Source organism: Harpia harpyja, chromosome 12 (assembly GCF_026419915.1).
Source record: "Harpia harpyja isolate bHarHar1 chromosome 12, bHarHar1 primary haplotype, whole genome shotgun sequence".
NCBI lineage: Eukaryota > Metazoa > Chordata > Aves > Accipitriformes > Accipitridae > Harpia > Harpia harpyja.
Window position 1 is genome coordinate 43,496,902 of NC_068951.1, and position 16,428 is coordinate 43,513,329.

The following is a 16,428-nucleotide window of genomic DNA, read 5'->3' on the forward strand; positions in this document are numbered from 1 at the left end:
AAAATGCAAATACAGCATTAAGGCGCTAAGTGAAATGCTACCTTCTCAGCAGACGCAATAACTTGAGACTTTGCTTTCTTGCATGGAGGATGCCTGGACATTTGGAAGAACGTTTTCCCTTCTCAAACACGGCGGGTGCTGAGGGTGATAACTGGAATTTGCAGGGTTATCGCTGCCCACAGGTCTGCATGCCTCTTCCCTGTTCACAAAGGTTTCCAGCCTGTCCTCCTCCCTGCCCGGCCACCAGGCTGTCTCTTTGTCTTTCTTTGTCTCAGTTTAATGAAAATTTTGTAAGAAAGGCACATTGTGAATATCATGATTTGCTTCGCAGTTCTAAAAGCCTTCAGAAGACCAAGAAAATAAAGAAAAAAGAAAATTGAATGGGTCATATGAAAGCTCAGGTGTAGGAAAGGAAAGTGGAAGATAGTGCTCGATGGAATAAAAATCTGCAGGTGAATGACAAATTTGCCTTAGTGTTGGTGATGTAGAGCTGTGGCAGCTGGGAAAAGTCATACCAGAGTGGGAAACACTCCAGGTTTTTTTTGGGTTTATAAGATCTGACACAAGAAAGAGGATTCAGAGGTCTCCTTGCATTGGTAAGAAACATAAAGGTTGTAAAACATTTTTATTTTCATTCCACGATGGGACAGACCCTTTGAAATCCCAAATACTTTAGAAAGACAAGAAAGTAATTTCTTCCTCTCAGCAATGCTGTTTAGCAACTAAATTCTTCTTAAAGAAGGAATTCAGAGGCAAATTCTTCTTCTATTATTGTCTTTTGTTTTTTGTTAATGTTGGTTTTCGTTGCATTTCTTGGATGCCGTGTTGCAAGATGCCATTTATCCTCCAGACTTAGGAAAGCATTATGCCTTAAAGCCTCGATCTTGCCTTAGGATGCCAGATTAATGATGGTTTTTTCGGATGTAGCTGGGAGGATTTTTGGAGCCGGACTACACTTGGAGACTGAGTTTGTGAGGAAAGAGGCAGTTATGCTTAGGCAATGTGGTGGGTGTACCCAAAGTGGCAATTAACCCAGAGAAAGTTTGAATATTTCTCATGCATTCTTCTGATTGCAAAGCATTTCTTATACAGCCATGCTTCTCCAGAAGTGCTGTTAAATCATCCCAAATTGGTTTTTTCCTGCCACTCAGGAAGAGCATTCCCACAAATCCCACTCATCTGCTCAAATACACGTATGTGCCCTGACTGTGCAGCTGGTCTCAGAGCTAGGAAAACCAGGTTATGCTTTTTTTTTTTTTTTTAAATGACAACCATTCAAGCACAGATACAAGGCATTTGAAATTTTGGTAAATGCAGTGTGTGCCTCTTGTTAGGAAAAGCTGGCCTTTAAGAGCCTCATTTCAACATAACCTCCTGTATTGACAGTTGGCTTCACAAGCTCTTGCACAAAAAAATTCAGTAAAACCACTTGATAGCCGGAGAGGGAATTGCAGTACATTCCCTATTCTGGAAGCTTACAAAGAAATTGCAGTAATCCCTGTGGGCTGCAGAAGAGACATTGTGCCCATGGGCAATGATTCGGGTAAAACTGAGGGGGTTTTTTATGAATTCCTCTTTAAAAAAGCAATTCACTCAGAATAGCCTACACCATATTAACTTCTGAATACATTTATCTTTTGCTAGCAGTGGTGATTATCTAGTGAACTGAAATATCCCAGCTATAATGCTTGCTTGAAAATTATAAAAAGTGGCATTCAGTAATGTGCCCTTTCCAGGTTTTCAACAAAACCAAATGTGATGATTAATGAGAGAGAGTGAATCCATATTCCCTTAGGTTAATTGCATTTATCTTCATCTGCTTGCCACCCACACATTCCATTCTTTCAAGTTAATAGAGGTTTATTATCATTGAGATCATTCATGATTGGACTGAATTTTTGTGGATGATTCTATGTTTCATCAAATGCAAGATTGAATGCTTTGTTTTTTATCTGTCTCGAGTTCATCTTGGAAGAGTTTGGAGGTTTTTTTACTTTTTATCCAGTACCCAAACTACTTAAAGCTTGATACATTGTAGCTCTGCAGAGAAAGCAAGATACAATTAAAAGAAAATAATTCCAATGGACACTTACATCAACGGGTACTATTCAGGGTTAAATCGATTTTGGAGTTAGTGTGTCTATATTGAGACGGTTTAGGAAGCAATGGACATTACAGTAAATAATTTTTCATTTTGATTTTGGGTAATATTTTTAGCTTCATTGTGTGTTCTGCAGGAAAAAAAGCGATGAAAAATATACAGTAAATACAACCTTTTGAATCCTTTAACTCATTTTTTCAAGCTAAAGATCTCATCATACATACACGTCAGCATACCAGAACACAGAGTGATTTCAAACCCAGAGACGATGTGATCACCTAGTTTGACTTTGTATAAAACAATAGTCAAAGAATCTAGTCCAGTAATGCTTATATCAAAGAAATGTTTTCTCTTTGATCTGTATTACTTTTGCATATTTTTCTAAAGATGCCTAAACCTGATTTTTAAAAGTCAAGTGAAGGAGAACCCGTGACATGCCCAAGTTGTTGCTCAGGTAATTTAACCACACTGTTAAAATGTGGGTTTATTTCTAGTCTATCTCTAAACACTGCATCACATTATGCCCTTCCCTGCTATGCAGACAATCTCTATTTGTAGACTTTACCATGTCACATCTTGATCTTTGCTTGGGCAAATTAAGGAGAACACACGTCATTAGTTTCCCGTGATATGAATAATCATATGAAAGATCAGTCTTAAATAATTCTGCTATCACTTTCCTGAAGTCTTTTAATTTGTCCTTTTTCATGCAAGGTGAAGAAATCAAAACCAGACATAATTTTCCAATAATTAATATGTATATAAGGAATATGCACACGCCAATTGGCAGCTGATTGCATTTTAAAAAAAATCTTCTTACTGTATTAGAAGTGCAGATGCTTCTTTCAAATAACCCTGCTCTGCCGTGGAAAGCAGTGGGAGTCACCAGCTACTGCATTTGGGTTTGGGAAGAGTTCAGACAGAAGAGTAAATCTCTACGTTTCTGAGGCAGGATGGATTTACTCATGATGTCCTTTGCTCCGTGCACTTACTCCTACTCTGCACACAGCAGGAATGGAATGGCTACAGCGGTGACCGAGTAAAATCCCAATGGGGATTGGGACAGGCTTCCCCAAGGGGTTTGGGAGCTGATGCTCTTGCCCCGTGAGGAGGGCTGAGGGACAAGAGCTGGTGCAGGCAGGGCTGAAGGGGGACTCTGTAGTAGTCTGTCCGTAACTACAAGGAGGTCATCAAGAAGATAGAGCCAGGCTCTTTTCAGTGGTGTGTGGTGGGAGGGCAAGAGATAACAGGCATAAATTGGAAGAGGAGAGGTTCAGACTGCCTACGAGGGAAAACTTTCCCACCATGAGGACGATCAAGCATTGGAACAGCGTGCCTAGAGATGATGTTGAGATTTTCAAGTCCCGGATGGATAAATCCATGAGCAACCTAGTCTGACCCCATGGGTGACCTTGCTTTGAGCAGGAGGTTGGTTGAGAGACCTCTTGAGCTCTCTTCCAGCTGAATTATTCTGTGATTCTGTGAAGTTAACCACAATGAAAATAAGCAAAAGGACTTAGAAAAATATTGGAAAATAGCTTCATTCTTATCTTTCATGGATCTTTTTCTTCTAATCAGACCCTCAGACATACTGGCATCAGATTCATTACGACGACTTTGGAAGCTGACATCAGAATTCCCCATGGGCTTCTTTGTGGATGTACACGAGAAGTGCTCTGTTAGCATTGCTTCCAGTCACCAGGTGCTTAAAGAGAGATCAGCGTTTCTTTAGTAAATCCTGGTTTTGAAAGATTTTGGCCATAAGAATCCACTTTCGGCCAAAACTGCACGTTCACTTTCTCTCTCATGTTGTATTCCTGACCACCAACCATCTCGGTATCTTCTGGTCTCCAAACTTTTTGTGCTTTACACCTTCTTAGTTTGGGTTAAAGTATGTTCCTACTGCACTGGAATCAGTATCGTGGCCATTCCTGCGGGACCAGGAGCCAGGCAGATGCACAAGACCCAACCACTGAGCAATTGTCTTTTCATATCAAGTCCTTCTTTTGCTGTATCTAGATGTTTATACAGCTGTCATCATGCTCTGAAAGTCATTGTGCACATTATGAATTCTTTATTGTTATCATGTAGGAGTAAAAATTCTTTTCCTGTCCTATCTTTGTCATTTTTTATTAAAGTCAAGTTCTCTCCTCTTTCTTTTATGCACATTCCAGGAAAGCCTGCTACTTGGTGCTGCTGGTTTGAGTTTCTCAGATTCACAGCTCTTTGCTCTCTGTCTCTCACTGGGTAGACTTTGTCATAGCGGTTCTGACACTTCATCTTGGGAGACGATACGGAGCCATGCCCTGTTATTATCACCCACATGCTACTGTGATGGTAATTTCCTGACACCAAACTGCATATTCTCATGGTGAGAAAACATCCTCCACCAAGAGAGTTCACGTGTGAGTGGCAAATTATGGGAATGACAGGGATATTACCCTGTACATCATTAAGTTAGAAATTTGATGAGGCATTTGCACAATAAGCAAAATATCAGTTTAGATGCTGTTTAAAACCAATTATAAAAATTTAAAACTGTTTATCTGTTCTCACAAATCTGACAAATTATAATGCTAATTTTATAAATGGTGAACAAAGTCACGAGAAGATGAAGTGGCTGATACAAGAGCACCAGGACTTGTAGTTGCACCTGCTGCCAGCCCTGTGGGACTGTCCTTTTGCTCAGCTCCCAAAGAGGAATGACTCTTAAGAATGACCATTATGGGTAACCCAGCAAATCTCAGCTGCAGAAATGCCAGATAATACCTGATACAGCCTTAGAAAGCTGTTTAGGAAGAAAAACAGCCATTCTATTCCCAGTACATTTCCCCCATGAAGCTGCTGTTGGCACTTGGTGTCCCCTCTAACAGGACATCAGTGCAGCCATAGACAGAAATGACCACACAGTCCTGCTTGGGTGAAAAAGCCAAGGCTGATTTCAAGTCTGATGGACCCAGTTTGTTTTTTTTTCAGAAACAAGTTTATCTAAAAAAAATCCCCCAGATTTTTCCTTGCTCAAAATGGATTATTGTTTTCTCCAGTACTTTTTTGTTCAGTGGCATTTGATGATATCTTGTGTGCAGCTTTTTACCTCTGCAAGCTGGATTTCAGCTGCTTTCTGCTCTGTTTGAACAAGGTTAGTTGTTATTAGGGAGCTTTGCCACAGGGTATTGTTTCTCTTGTCTAGAAAATGGGTATTGTGCCTATGCAGGATTTTTTTGCCATCGATTCATCAGTAGTTAATTCTATGTGTTTTATATAAGTGTAAATTCAGCATAGACCGTGTGGCACGAGGCTCCTTCACAAAGGCATCTGCCCTGGACCAGTGCTTCAGAAACCCACGTCAGGGAGGCAGAGGAATCCAGCCCAAGGTCCATCATTTTGGATATTGTTCCCGTGCACATCCCCGGCAGCAGACCAGGGCACGGAGGCAGGACAGAGGCTGCCAGTGGCCACCTTCTGCAAACTGCTATCGCAGAAGCACCACGTCACTGCACATCATAACATCCTCATGGCCAAGGAAGACTTTAAACCCCCTCAGCTTTGCATTTTCTTGGTCCCATTTCCAGGATTTTCACATAAACTGAATATTTATTTGAAAACAGTCCTCACCCTGGCCACGCTTCTCTGAAAGGCTGGGGATAAAAGATTGTCAGTTGAGGAAATCTCTAAAACAAGTCAAAATGTGTAAGTGTAGTAGTTCTGAGAACGATAATTAAGACAATTGCAAAGTTTTTATTAAGGGACACATAGTAAAATGTGGCTCTGTCCCACTAAAGGAGTGTGTTGTGCAATGGGTGCAGCCCCAAACCAGCTTCGCTGTAAATTTGTGCTGTTTTGCAGTGACAGAAATTACGCAGGGAGAGAGCAAGCCTCTGTTTTACTTTGTCCCGTGCCAGTTTGGGTGGTGTAACGCATTGGTGCTGGCATGCAGATATACGGAAAAGAGCTGCTGCATCGAGCTAGGGATGCAGCAGGCTGCGAGGAGCAGAGCATGACCTGGTTTTGTCATGGAAATCACAGCTGCCGTTCCCCATCGAAGCTGAAACTTGGCCACCCCCCCTTTCCATTCAGTCCATCTCCTTCCAAAAACTCCCTATCTACAGAGACAGAAATATTTATAGTCTTTCTTGAGGAAATTGAAATAGTACACACTGAAGACCCCCAAAGCCTGCTTCTCTGCCAACATAAACAAAGCTGGGGAAAAAATACATTCTTTATCTAAATCTGATGCATTATATTTGCATTGTTTGTTTTTCCTCTACCAGACAGGAGGTAGTGAAGAGAGGTATGTGTCCAAAAAGCTATAAAGCCTTTAAAACCCCAGGTGCTACCTTGGCCACCCCACTCACCTCGCATCCTTAGCATCACACCAGCCTACTGCATTTTGGGCACTGAAAGGCTCATGCACAGACAAAAGCAAACACTTTCGAGCAAAAGCATTACTGGATAAACTTTCGTGCTAAGGTATGTAAGTACGGCCAGCCAGAGGATAACTGACCGTCTGACAGATGCTGGGAAGGGTTCCAAGGCATACAGCACATCAAAAAACATCCGTTCTCAGACTGCTTACTCCTTGGACTGCTCTTCAGTCTATCTGATCCATCATGTCCTGTCTATCCATGTAAAAATAGAAGAGAAAGAAAAAAGAAACCCAGCCGTGGTATTAGAGAATTTTTAAATTGTTTGCTCCATACACAAAAGGCAGTGGCTCGAGCTTGCTCTGCGGTCGTGGTTTAAAGCCCATGGTGATCCCCTTGGTTGCTGGGCTTTTCTTGTGCTGGAAAATTCCTTTTTGCATGCAAGGTTTGGGAATGCTCTTCCAGCTCCCAAAACCTCGCGTGCTTCTAGCCGAGGTAAGTGCCAGTGAATACTGATCACAGGTGAGCACCGTGGTCACAGGGCTGGTGGTAGAAGTGGCCACAACCTTATAAACACGCTGTAAATGAAAGCACAAGGCTTCCCAATATTCACGCAGTGCTTTGAATTCTGAAAGTAATTTTAAATATAGCAATAATTTTGCAATAAGGGAAAAAAAAGGGTTTCTTTCCCTTTCCTAGAGACTTTATTTGGGTTTTATTTTTAAGGGAATTGATTGAAGGAAAATCTGTAGTGGCAAACAGAAGTTATTTTTCTAAGGCAAATTGAAGCCACTTTTCAGGCCACTATAGAAGATGAACGGACTGGAAAGTGGCTGAGCTGCAGGTAAGGTAGCTAAGCGCATCTGTATTTCTGCTTCCATGCTGATTACAGTCATTATGGTTATTGAACTCTATACTCTACAGTATGTATTTTTAATTACATTTTAGATTATTCTTGGGCAACGTGCTGTAGCACAGGTCATCAGCGGGGGGGACAGAAGCTTTTGCGTCTCTCCTTCTCCTCCTTCCTTGTCTTTGGCTTGGGCAGAGTTACCCATCCTTGTATTTGAAGACGGCTCTGTAAGGACGGCGTTTAGGCGCACACATGGCAGAAATGCTGGTTTAGCTCTTACCACCCAGGGCACAGGCGAGGCAGTGTTATTGGCCAATGACACGCTAATAGTTTGTAAGTAAATTTTGCCATAAGATGGCAAAAACATCCATGTCCTCAATGGGTAACATGATGAAACGACCCTGACTGTTCCTGAGGGAGCAGGACAGACACCGGATCCCTGGGGGCTGAGCTGTGAGTTCCTCCGGCCTTTGGCAGTCCAGATGTCAAAATAAATTGTGTTATTTTAGAAATGCAAAAATGATAGAAATTAGCACATTCCCAACCGGTCAGTGCTGTGAGATTTACAGGATGTAAGTAACTCTGGGTTTGTTGTAAGAATTATTTTTTACAAAATGGATTGCTAATGTTAGATGACTTTTGAAATATTCCTGAAGTGACAACTAGAAAAGATAATAAAGGTGTAACAGGGAGTGACCTCTACAAAATGCAGGGCTAGATTGTTTCTCGAACACTGGATAAGGGAGGGCTGATAATAAATGCATCCCTTTCCCAAGGGAAGAAGGAGTTGTGTCTCGGAAAGGTGAGGAAGGGAAGGGTCATGTCTGGGAAACAAAGCCCTGGGACTCACCAACCCCTTTCTCAGCAAAAAGTCACATTTCTGGGCTGGAATTACCTACAAGAGGTTGGCAGTTGTTCCAGTGGGACGGCACCTGGTCTCTCAGCCTCACGCACACATCCCACTTCTGGCTCTTAATTCCTTCTCCATAGGGCTGCTGCTGCGATGAAGCAAGCTATTGCAGTTAATGGAGAGTGATATCCTCAAAATACTCCTATCCATAATACTCCACAGCAGGAATATAACTGTACTGAGCTCTGTAGTGTGGATTAAAGCCTCAGAGACAACATAAATAACTACTTTCAATTCCATGAAATTAAAAATTATTACTTATAATACAACAATTGGGAGGCGCGATGGCGGGGAGAAGCGCGTGATGGTGGGGAGAAGTATGTGATGGCTGAGGGAACAGAAGAAGTGATGGACTTTTGGATGGATGAGGAGTCCGAGCTGTCAGCTCCATCTGCTCCCAAGCAAATATGACTAAGGGCTGAAAAGTCTTTCTGAAGTGACAGCTGAATGCTTGAGGTCGGGAGGAATGCGGTCTTGGAGCTGACACAGCTAAACTGCAAAATAACTTTTCTGCATCGCAGCAAAAGCCTGGCTTTCAGCTGGGGCAAAGGGAGGACAGAAATAACCCCCGCGTTGTGTGTTCACCTCCGCAGTTGTAAATCAGGATGGCCAACCTCTGATTGAAGGCAAGCTTAAAGAGAAGCAAGTCCGGTGGAAGTTTATCAAAAGGTGGAAAACTCGCTACTTCACTCTGGCTGGCAACCAGCTGCTTTTTCGGAAAGGAAAATCTGTAAGTCGGAAGACCATCAGTTTGATTTCTCTCTTTCCCTCCTCCCCAACACCATTCCCCAGAGGTTTTTATCACTCAGCTTTGCCCGTGGTCTCTACGCTCCGTGGCTAACTTCAGCCACGGGGTTGCTCACCAGCTTGAGTTATATTTTCCTCTCTGGATCAAGAGCGTGAGGTTTTCGAGAGTGCTCAGCGTCAGACTGGCGCTGCTCTTGTTCAGCCAACAAATGCCCAGGGCTCAGCACTGCGACTCAGTAATTTACACCCTGCTAGCTGGTGACCTGTGCCTGAGCATCGTCCCCTCTGCCTCGAGGCATCCCAGGGTCACCTCTCGGATATTGCAAAAGCTTCTATTCCTGAGGGAATTACCGTGGGTTAAAAAATGGTTTCCAGTCTTGACCAGTGATTCTTTATTTCCTTGAATAAACACAAATTCAATAAATTCTGCTCAGGTAAATATATTTTTTTCCACTTGCAAAGCGCATGGCATGGGACAGCGAGGTATGTAGCGGCCACAGCCAACGTGCTGCAAGTGAGCTGTCATTTCTGGGTCCCCAGTTTTCATGGGACCAGCAGTGTTTGCTGGGGAGATGGTTGTTCAGCACATCTGGAAAGTCAGGCCCTTCTGAACACCTCAGGGCATTCTCCAAAATCAAGCAACTGCTCACCTTTCTTGAAAGGCTTGCCTGTTTTTGTACATTAATAACTGTTCTTGAGATGACAGCATTATAATTGGTGTTATATGTGCAGGAAATACACTTGTGTATTTAGAGCAAGGTGATGCTAAAATGCTTTTCTCGCAAAGGAACAGAGGGCTTTTTGCTTTCACTTCTACCCTTATCTAAATTCAGAGAAATTCTGTTGAAATTTCTGTGAAATTGTTTGAAGTTTATACCGATAGGACTCAGAGACAACCGTGTCCCAGGGCATGGAAGAGTAGGTAACTGAATCCAGTCCTCATTAGTTATTACTTGTCAGTTGTGAGAAACTCATTTTCTTCAGCTTTTCGCAATGAGCATTATCAAACATTGTGCAAAATAGTCTACTTATTTTTGTTACAAGAGCTCTCTGTTAAATAATCCAGGAATAGCAGCATCTTCCAACTATAGCCAAACCTTAATATTTCTGGTAAATAATCTTTATTTTTATAGAAACTTAGTAAAGCTCTTTAAGCTTCCCAAACGGCTTTCTGAGCCCCTTCCTATAAGAAATACAACAGGGTGTCCTGCCTAGGAGGAACACATGCCTTTTGTGGGACAATACAATCCTTCTAAAAGCAGGTAGTTGAGGAAGCAGCCTTTTCCTTACTTTCTAGTGACTTTTTCTGATGTTTTGGTTGAGATTCTGCAGACAGTTTAATCTATACATGTCCCATAGCTACAGCTCAGTACTGGCTGATGCTCACTTTTGAAAGAGTGTCAGAATAATTGTCATTTTTTAGCAAGTCGATTGGCTTATAGAAATGTGTTTAACAGAATGGCTTTAATCAGCTCTCCAAACAAGCCAGGCATAAGGCACAACAGAATACCTTGATTACTCCTGGGATGCAGTCACCTGCTTAGATTTGCATTCTCCGTGCTCCCTGTGTTCACGTGGGGACCGTACAATGCACCGCAGGCGGGTGAAGCTGGCAGATTAGATTGTTGACCAGCAGATTTTGCAAAACAGCGTAATTCATATAGATTAACTTTCCCTTTTTAACTGGCAAACTCGAGGCTGCTTTGCTTTTTTTTGAAGTTGAACACAAATACCTGGACTGGTTTGTCAGCGTAGCAGGCTGGCGTCCAGCCCCCCGGGGACAGCAGCAGGGTTATTGCGCCTGGGTAATCAGTCTTTCAAGCTGGTGCGTTATATCCTGTTACTTCTACATTTTTGGCCTAAATTTGAGAGTCAAGTTAACCGTTGCTTGGGTTGCAGCCTGGAGCAACCGTGAGCCCACCAGTTTAGGTCGCACGCGTGCCCTGGGTTGACTGTTGCAGACACCGAACACAAAATTTTAAGCCCTTTAAGCAGGGCTGGAGGTCTGAAGCCTCACAGAAGCGGTTTGGACAATAAAAGGGTGTGATTTTCAGATCCCACAGGAGGTCTGCTCCTGCACACCTCCGGCACCCGGCGGGACGACCAGCCCCGCGCCTCGCTGGCCGGGGATGGGTGCCGAAAGCATCGCAAGCGCGGGGCTACAGGCTGTGACCAGCCAAAGCGGTGGTAGAGGGTCCTGCCCGGCTCTGCCTGGTGCTTTTTTCAGTCTTTGAGGCCGGACAGAGCTTGCCTGGCTGAGCACGACAGCTCTGCCCCATCATCTCTGGCGTTGCAGAGCAGGGCTGGGTGCTGCGTGGGTGTTTGGACTTTACATGCTGCTCACTTAAAAATACAAACCTAACACAGAGGAGGTATTGTGAGATGGCCAGCTGGCTGTGCCTGCTTATTCCTGGAGCCCCACCACGAACCCTCCCTTCGTCAAGTAACCATGCGGACAATATTTGCTCTGTGTAAGCAACTGTATGGCCAGTGGGTAAAGGGAAGGCAGGAGAAAACCAAAATATAAGAGGTCCGAAAAAGAGCCACATCCTAAACTCCTGGAAAATTGTGGTAAATTCCTTCCACAGAAATGTGCCTAGGGTATAATCAACTTTCTTTAGCAACTTGAGGTCAAATGTTGTGTGGTAATGAAGGGAGTATATAATTTTTGCTAGATAGGCTTCTAAGTGTAAGGGTCTGGCTCATGGGGTGCAAAGTTTTTGTTCTCGAATCTATCGTTGCTTTGCATTTTCTGTGATAAAATATTCATAATGTTTATCCCAGGTCAGATGTCAGTGCAAAGCCAGCTTAACACTGTCGATAAAGCCTTAACTGGTGTTTGTGGACGCAGGGGAGGGTGTGCCACTGCTGTGGTCCTGTGGTCGTGCATGGGGAACCAACGATGGCTCTGGAAACATTTGTTCCCATGTGAAGTTAGAGATGAACTTCATTGTTCATGGAAAGTCGTTTGGTCAGAACTGAACATTTTAGTGGGAAATTATCCATTTAAAGAAAACTTCTCGCATGCGGAATAAGATCCCTGATAAAAAATGAATGAGACTGACAAATAAAAGTTCCACCCCAGAACAAGCAACAGCAACACCAGGGGATGGAGCCGTGCCGGGAGGATGACGGCTCTGCGCTGTCCCTGCCGTTCGCAGCCCGGGGACCTCCCGTGTCCCGGAGGGGTCTGTCTGCTCGCCCAGCCGCTGGCGCTGCCGAGGGGTCTCTGGCCAGAGAGCTGCTCCGGTCAAGGGATGGACTTCAGTGCTGTTTTGAGTTAGAAAGGAGGGGATTGCCCAGGCAAGTGCCCGTGGCACTTCAGGAACGTAGGAGAGCTTGACTGTAAATAATACATATGTATACAATACAGAAGAGCTCCAAAAGTTGGGAAACGCATCCTGGGTATTCAATATGGATGTGGAAAAACGGCAGGTCAGTGGTAATGGTAGGGGACTATCAAATCCCAGAGGGGAACCGCAGCCATTGGGCTTGGGACTTCTTTTGGATGGTCTTTTCAGATGAGCTTTTCCTTAGAAGAGTAAAATGTTCCTGGTTCTTTCCCAGAAGGACTGAGACATTATTGCAGCAGAAGTCTCCCTGCCCGGTTCTGGTCCTGCGTTTCAGAGCTGGCCTGCTGGGAGAGCAGGCGACGCTGGGGCAGGCAGAGCAGCTCCGGAGACAGCAGCTCCCACGCTGCAGCCTCTCCCGAGTCATGCTCAGCTCCTGCAAGATAATTAGCCACTAATTCTCACTCGGATCAGTCCAGACCTTTCCTGTAGGATAGGCGCAGAAAGCTGTTGGAAAATCTGCCTTGCTCCTCTTGGTAAAAAGTGTAAGAAGCTCAACAGGAGAAACATAAAATATTCTGGAGGAATCAGGGCCTTGGGCTTAAACTTCTCACCTAGAGACCCAAATTGTACATTTTTAATGAGTTCATGAACCTCTTCTCCCGCAGGAAACTTCCATGATTTCGTACAACTATCTCTTATGCTTCCTGCATCATATTTCTTACAATGACACTAAGATTTCCTAGACTTACCTACTTTATACATTTTCAAACAAAACTACAACTGAGCTGTCCCATATTCTCCATTCCCCATGGAGAAATGCCATGATTTCCCTCACATTCGTGGGTCAGACTCAAGGTATCTGTTCTGTTTTCAAAACCAGCAAAAGGAGTTGCTGCTTCCATTTTCGGGTAGAGACTCTGAGAAGGGAAACAACTTACCGCTGCTTAAGAGAAGACAGCTTTCTTCAGTCCCCAAGGACTGGCTGATTTTTGTACCTAGGAAGCATTTGCCATTGGCACCAGTTGTGCCTGGCACCATTAACAGAGGTCACCGTTATTAAAAGCCAGAGAAAGGAAGATCCAAGCCCACGTTAACAGCTGAAGCTGGAACGAAAAAGTACAGATGCTGAGGGGGAAGAGCTCACGGGCATCACCGTGGACCCTTGGCCGTTGGGTGCCGTAGACCACGACAGCCCATGAAAGCCCATGGTGTTCAGTAGGGCAGCGTGGCACTGCATGGGGGTGGGAAAGGGGGTTCTAACTCCCCTAAGGCATTTTTGGGAAGTGCCCATCAGTGCGTTTGCCTGCACGAGCAATGTTTACAAGCCCAGCTCTAGAGACGTCAACTGTTTGCTAAGATGGTGGAAGCTCTACCAGATGAACTTGGTTTTGTCTGTCTTCCCTCTGTTTCAGAAAGATGACCCCGACGACTGCCCCATCGAGCTCAGCAAGGTGCAGAGCGTTAAAGTGGTGGCAAAGAAGCGCAGGGACCGCAGTCTGCCCCGGGCCTTTGAGATCTTCACCGACAGCAAGACCTACGTTTTCAAGGCCAAAGACGAGAAGAACGCCGAGGAGTGGCTTCAGTGCATCAACGTCGCCGTGGCCCAGGCTAAGGAGCGGGAGAGCCGAGAGGCCACCACCTACCTGTAGAGCTGCGGGCACCTCCGTGGCCACGCCAGCAAACCAAACGTGTCTGGCACCGCTCCGGCGCAGAGCATCCCACTGCCATACCGTGGACCTCTTTTACCTGCAAAAGCCCCGTCGGCTCCGGGATCATGGGAAACTGTGGGGAAGACGGGGTGTTAGCGTGGGCTAGGGAGAGCTTTGTGCGGGGCGAGAGGTCTAAGGCATCAATAACGCTACCCGGCGATGGCGTGCCACCACGCGGGAGTGCTCCCTGGCACTGGGACGTTGGCTGGTGTGGAAGCAGCTTCCACGTCCCTGTGTGAAATGCAGTTTTTTGTCTTCAGCCTAATGGCCTGCAAGCCAGGAGACGTGGTTAGAAAGGAACCTGGACCCCATCCCCTCAGCCTTTGCTTCTGAGATGCACAAGGTCTCAGTGGCTTGAATGCCAAGAGCATAAGGGCTTTCTGCTTTCCTCAATCACTTTCTGTCTGTAAAAAGAGAATTTTCCTTCTTATTTAATCTCAGTGTACTTTATCCTTTTACTGTTTATATGTGTCTGTGGAAAAAATCAAATTTGCTGCTTCTTTCAGGTTTGAAATTGAGCCATTTTAAAGATTTAATACTGCTGAAAAATAATTTTAAATACTTAACTGTTTTGATTTCCGCTCTTTTTCCTGCTTTTTCTCCCCTTCATAGCTGAATGTAATTTTAAAAATGTATTTTCCTTTTTTTCTATAATTGCCTTTTCTGTTCTGTAACTTTTCAAAATTTCTCTAGAACTGGAAAATTTCCAGTTTGTTTGATTTTCTTGGTCACTCTCAAATGATTCCAAAGTGGAGGAAGTACTGTAGAAAAGACTGAAAGCAAAAAAGGAAAAGAGGGGGGAAAAAAGAATGAGAAGTCTGCAAGTGAAGAAATGAACTCAGAGACCATTCAGGGCTGAGTAGGAATAAAATTTGAAATTTTCCAACCTAGAAAAATGTATCTTTTGCAAAAAAGTTGTTGCCAAAAAGGGGGAGTTGAGGGGGGAAAAAAATCAGGGGAAAAATGAACTGTAATGCTTTCTACTGTAATATGTGTCTTCCACTCAGTAGCAAAGGGAGCTCACAGCTCTTTTGAAAGTTCCTTGCAGAGCATGGCAATATAATCTGCTTTCTGAAATTTTCTCGTGTCGACTTTCTGTAGCGTTTGCTGGGTGAGTTTTGGCTTTGGCTGTGGGGACAGGAGGGCAGCAGGGGCTGGCGAGGGGGGCTCGGGCGGCTGTGACGGCAGGGACGTGCCAGGGGTCATCAAATGCACTTGGGGAACGGGGGGCAAGAGGAATGACCTGGGAAATAAATTCGGATTAAGGTCTACTGAGTAAAGCTAGCGCTGGTGCTGCTGAGTCAAGCCTAATTTCAGCGGTCACCACGAGGTTTATGTCTCATATCACAGTTCTCTGTTGGGGTGCAGCTTGAATGGCTGCATACCTCTGAATTTACAGCCTGATTTTTCCACCATCCTAACCGTTCCCAGCTCGCTGGATTTTACTGGGGCTGCTGCCGGTCAGCGGCTCTGAAAGTGGGGAGGAGAAGATGGGCGTGAAGCTGAGCGAGGGCTGGAAGAGGTGCGGAGGGAGTGGGATCCGAGGGATTTAACTTAATGGTTTGGTGCCTGCTTCCTTGATGTGGTGGTTCAGCCGGGTTCATGGCCCGAAGCTTGGAGTCTTGTAGCATGCCATAGAAATATTTATCTTTGGAGTTTGATAATTTGCAAGCACTGACTGTTGCTGGTGTTTGTCTCTCCGGCCGCCAGAGCTCTGTAATTTGTTACACTGACAGGTAAGATGCTAACGTTTGGTAAAGAGCATTTACTTGAATTAGAACGAGAAAAAATTAGTTTATGGTACCATAGGAGTGCCTCAGTTCTGCTGCCAGGTCAGAGCTACGGGCTGCCCGGTCCCTCGCAGCAGCCGGAGCTGGCGGCTCCAGAGACGTATTTCCCAACCTCACCCATCAAAGCACCATCAAACCTTTTGGGGAGAAACACCGTGGACCTTGGAGCAGTACCAACGCAATGAATTTCCATTTACAGTGAAATGAAAATCGGGCTAAACTTTGAAAGGTTGTTTGCTATTTCTGTGTCCCCCTTTTTAGTTGCCTGCACTTGTGGGGACGTCTGGGTTTCTTTGCTTGGTTTTTTCCCCATTATTTTTAATCATTTCCCAGACCCGATGATGATGTGTGTGGAGGCCCTGGAGGACAGCGGAGCACCAGGGAACTGGCAGAAAGACACTGAGACCTTGAGCCACGTGTGGGCAGGGTGCAGTGAGCGCAGGGTGGAAAATAAAAGCAAACAAGCTCAAAATTGGTTTGGGGCAGGATTGATCCGAGGTGAGCAGGCTCTGATGGTGACCTTCTGGTGGCAGGGATGGTGGACCTGCCTGGTGCTGACACGCTGCCTACCCATAGCCCTGATACCACTTTCCAAACCAACCCTCCAGCCCAGAGAGGTCCCCGTCCCCCCGGTTGTGCCACCCAGCTGTCCTCCTCCTCC

General features: G+C 44.9%; 1 protein-coding gene across 3 annotated transcripts in view; it reads left to right on the top strand.

Annotated features, from left to right (window-relative positions):
* The window catches only part of VEPH1 (ventricular zone expressed PH domain containing 1), a 99,649-nt gene extending 84,595 nt beyond the window's left edge, over window positions 1-15,054 (top strand). For all 3 annotated transcript variants that reach the window (XM_052804088.1, XM_052804087.1, XM_052804089.1), the window contains 2 exons: window positions 8,822-8,958; window positions 13,681-15,054. In XM_052804088.1, coding sequence (XP_052660048.1) covers window positions 8,822-8,958; window positions 13,681-13,917 — 374 coding nt within the window. In that variant the 3' untranslated portion in view covers window positions 13,918-15,054. The remainder of the gene's footprint in view (window positions 1-8,821; window positions 8,959-13,680) is intronic.
* The last annotated feature ends 1,374 nt before the right edge of the window (window positions 15,055-16,428 follow it).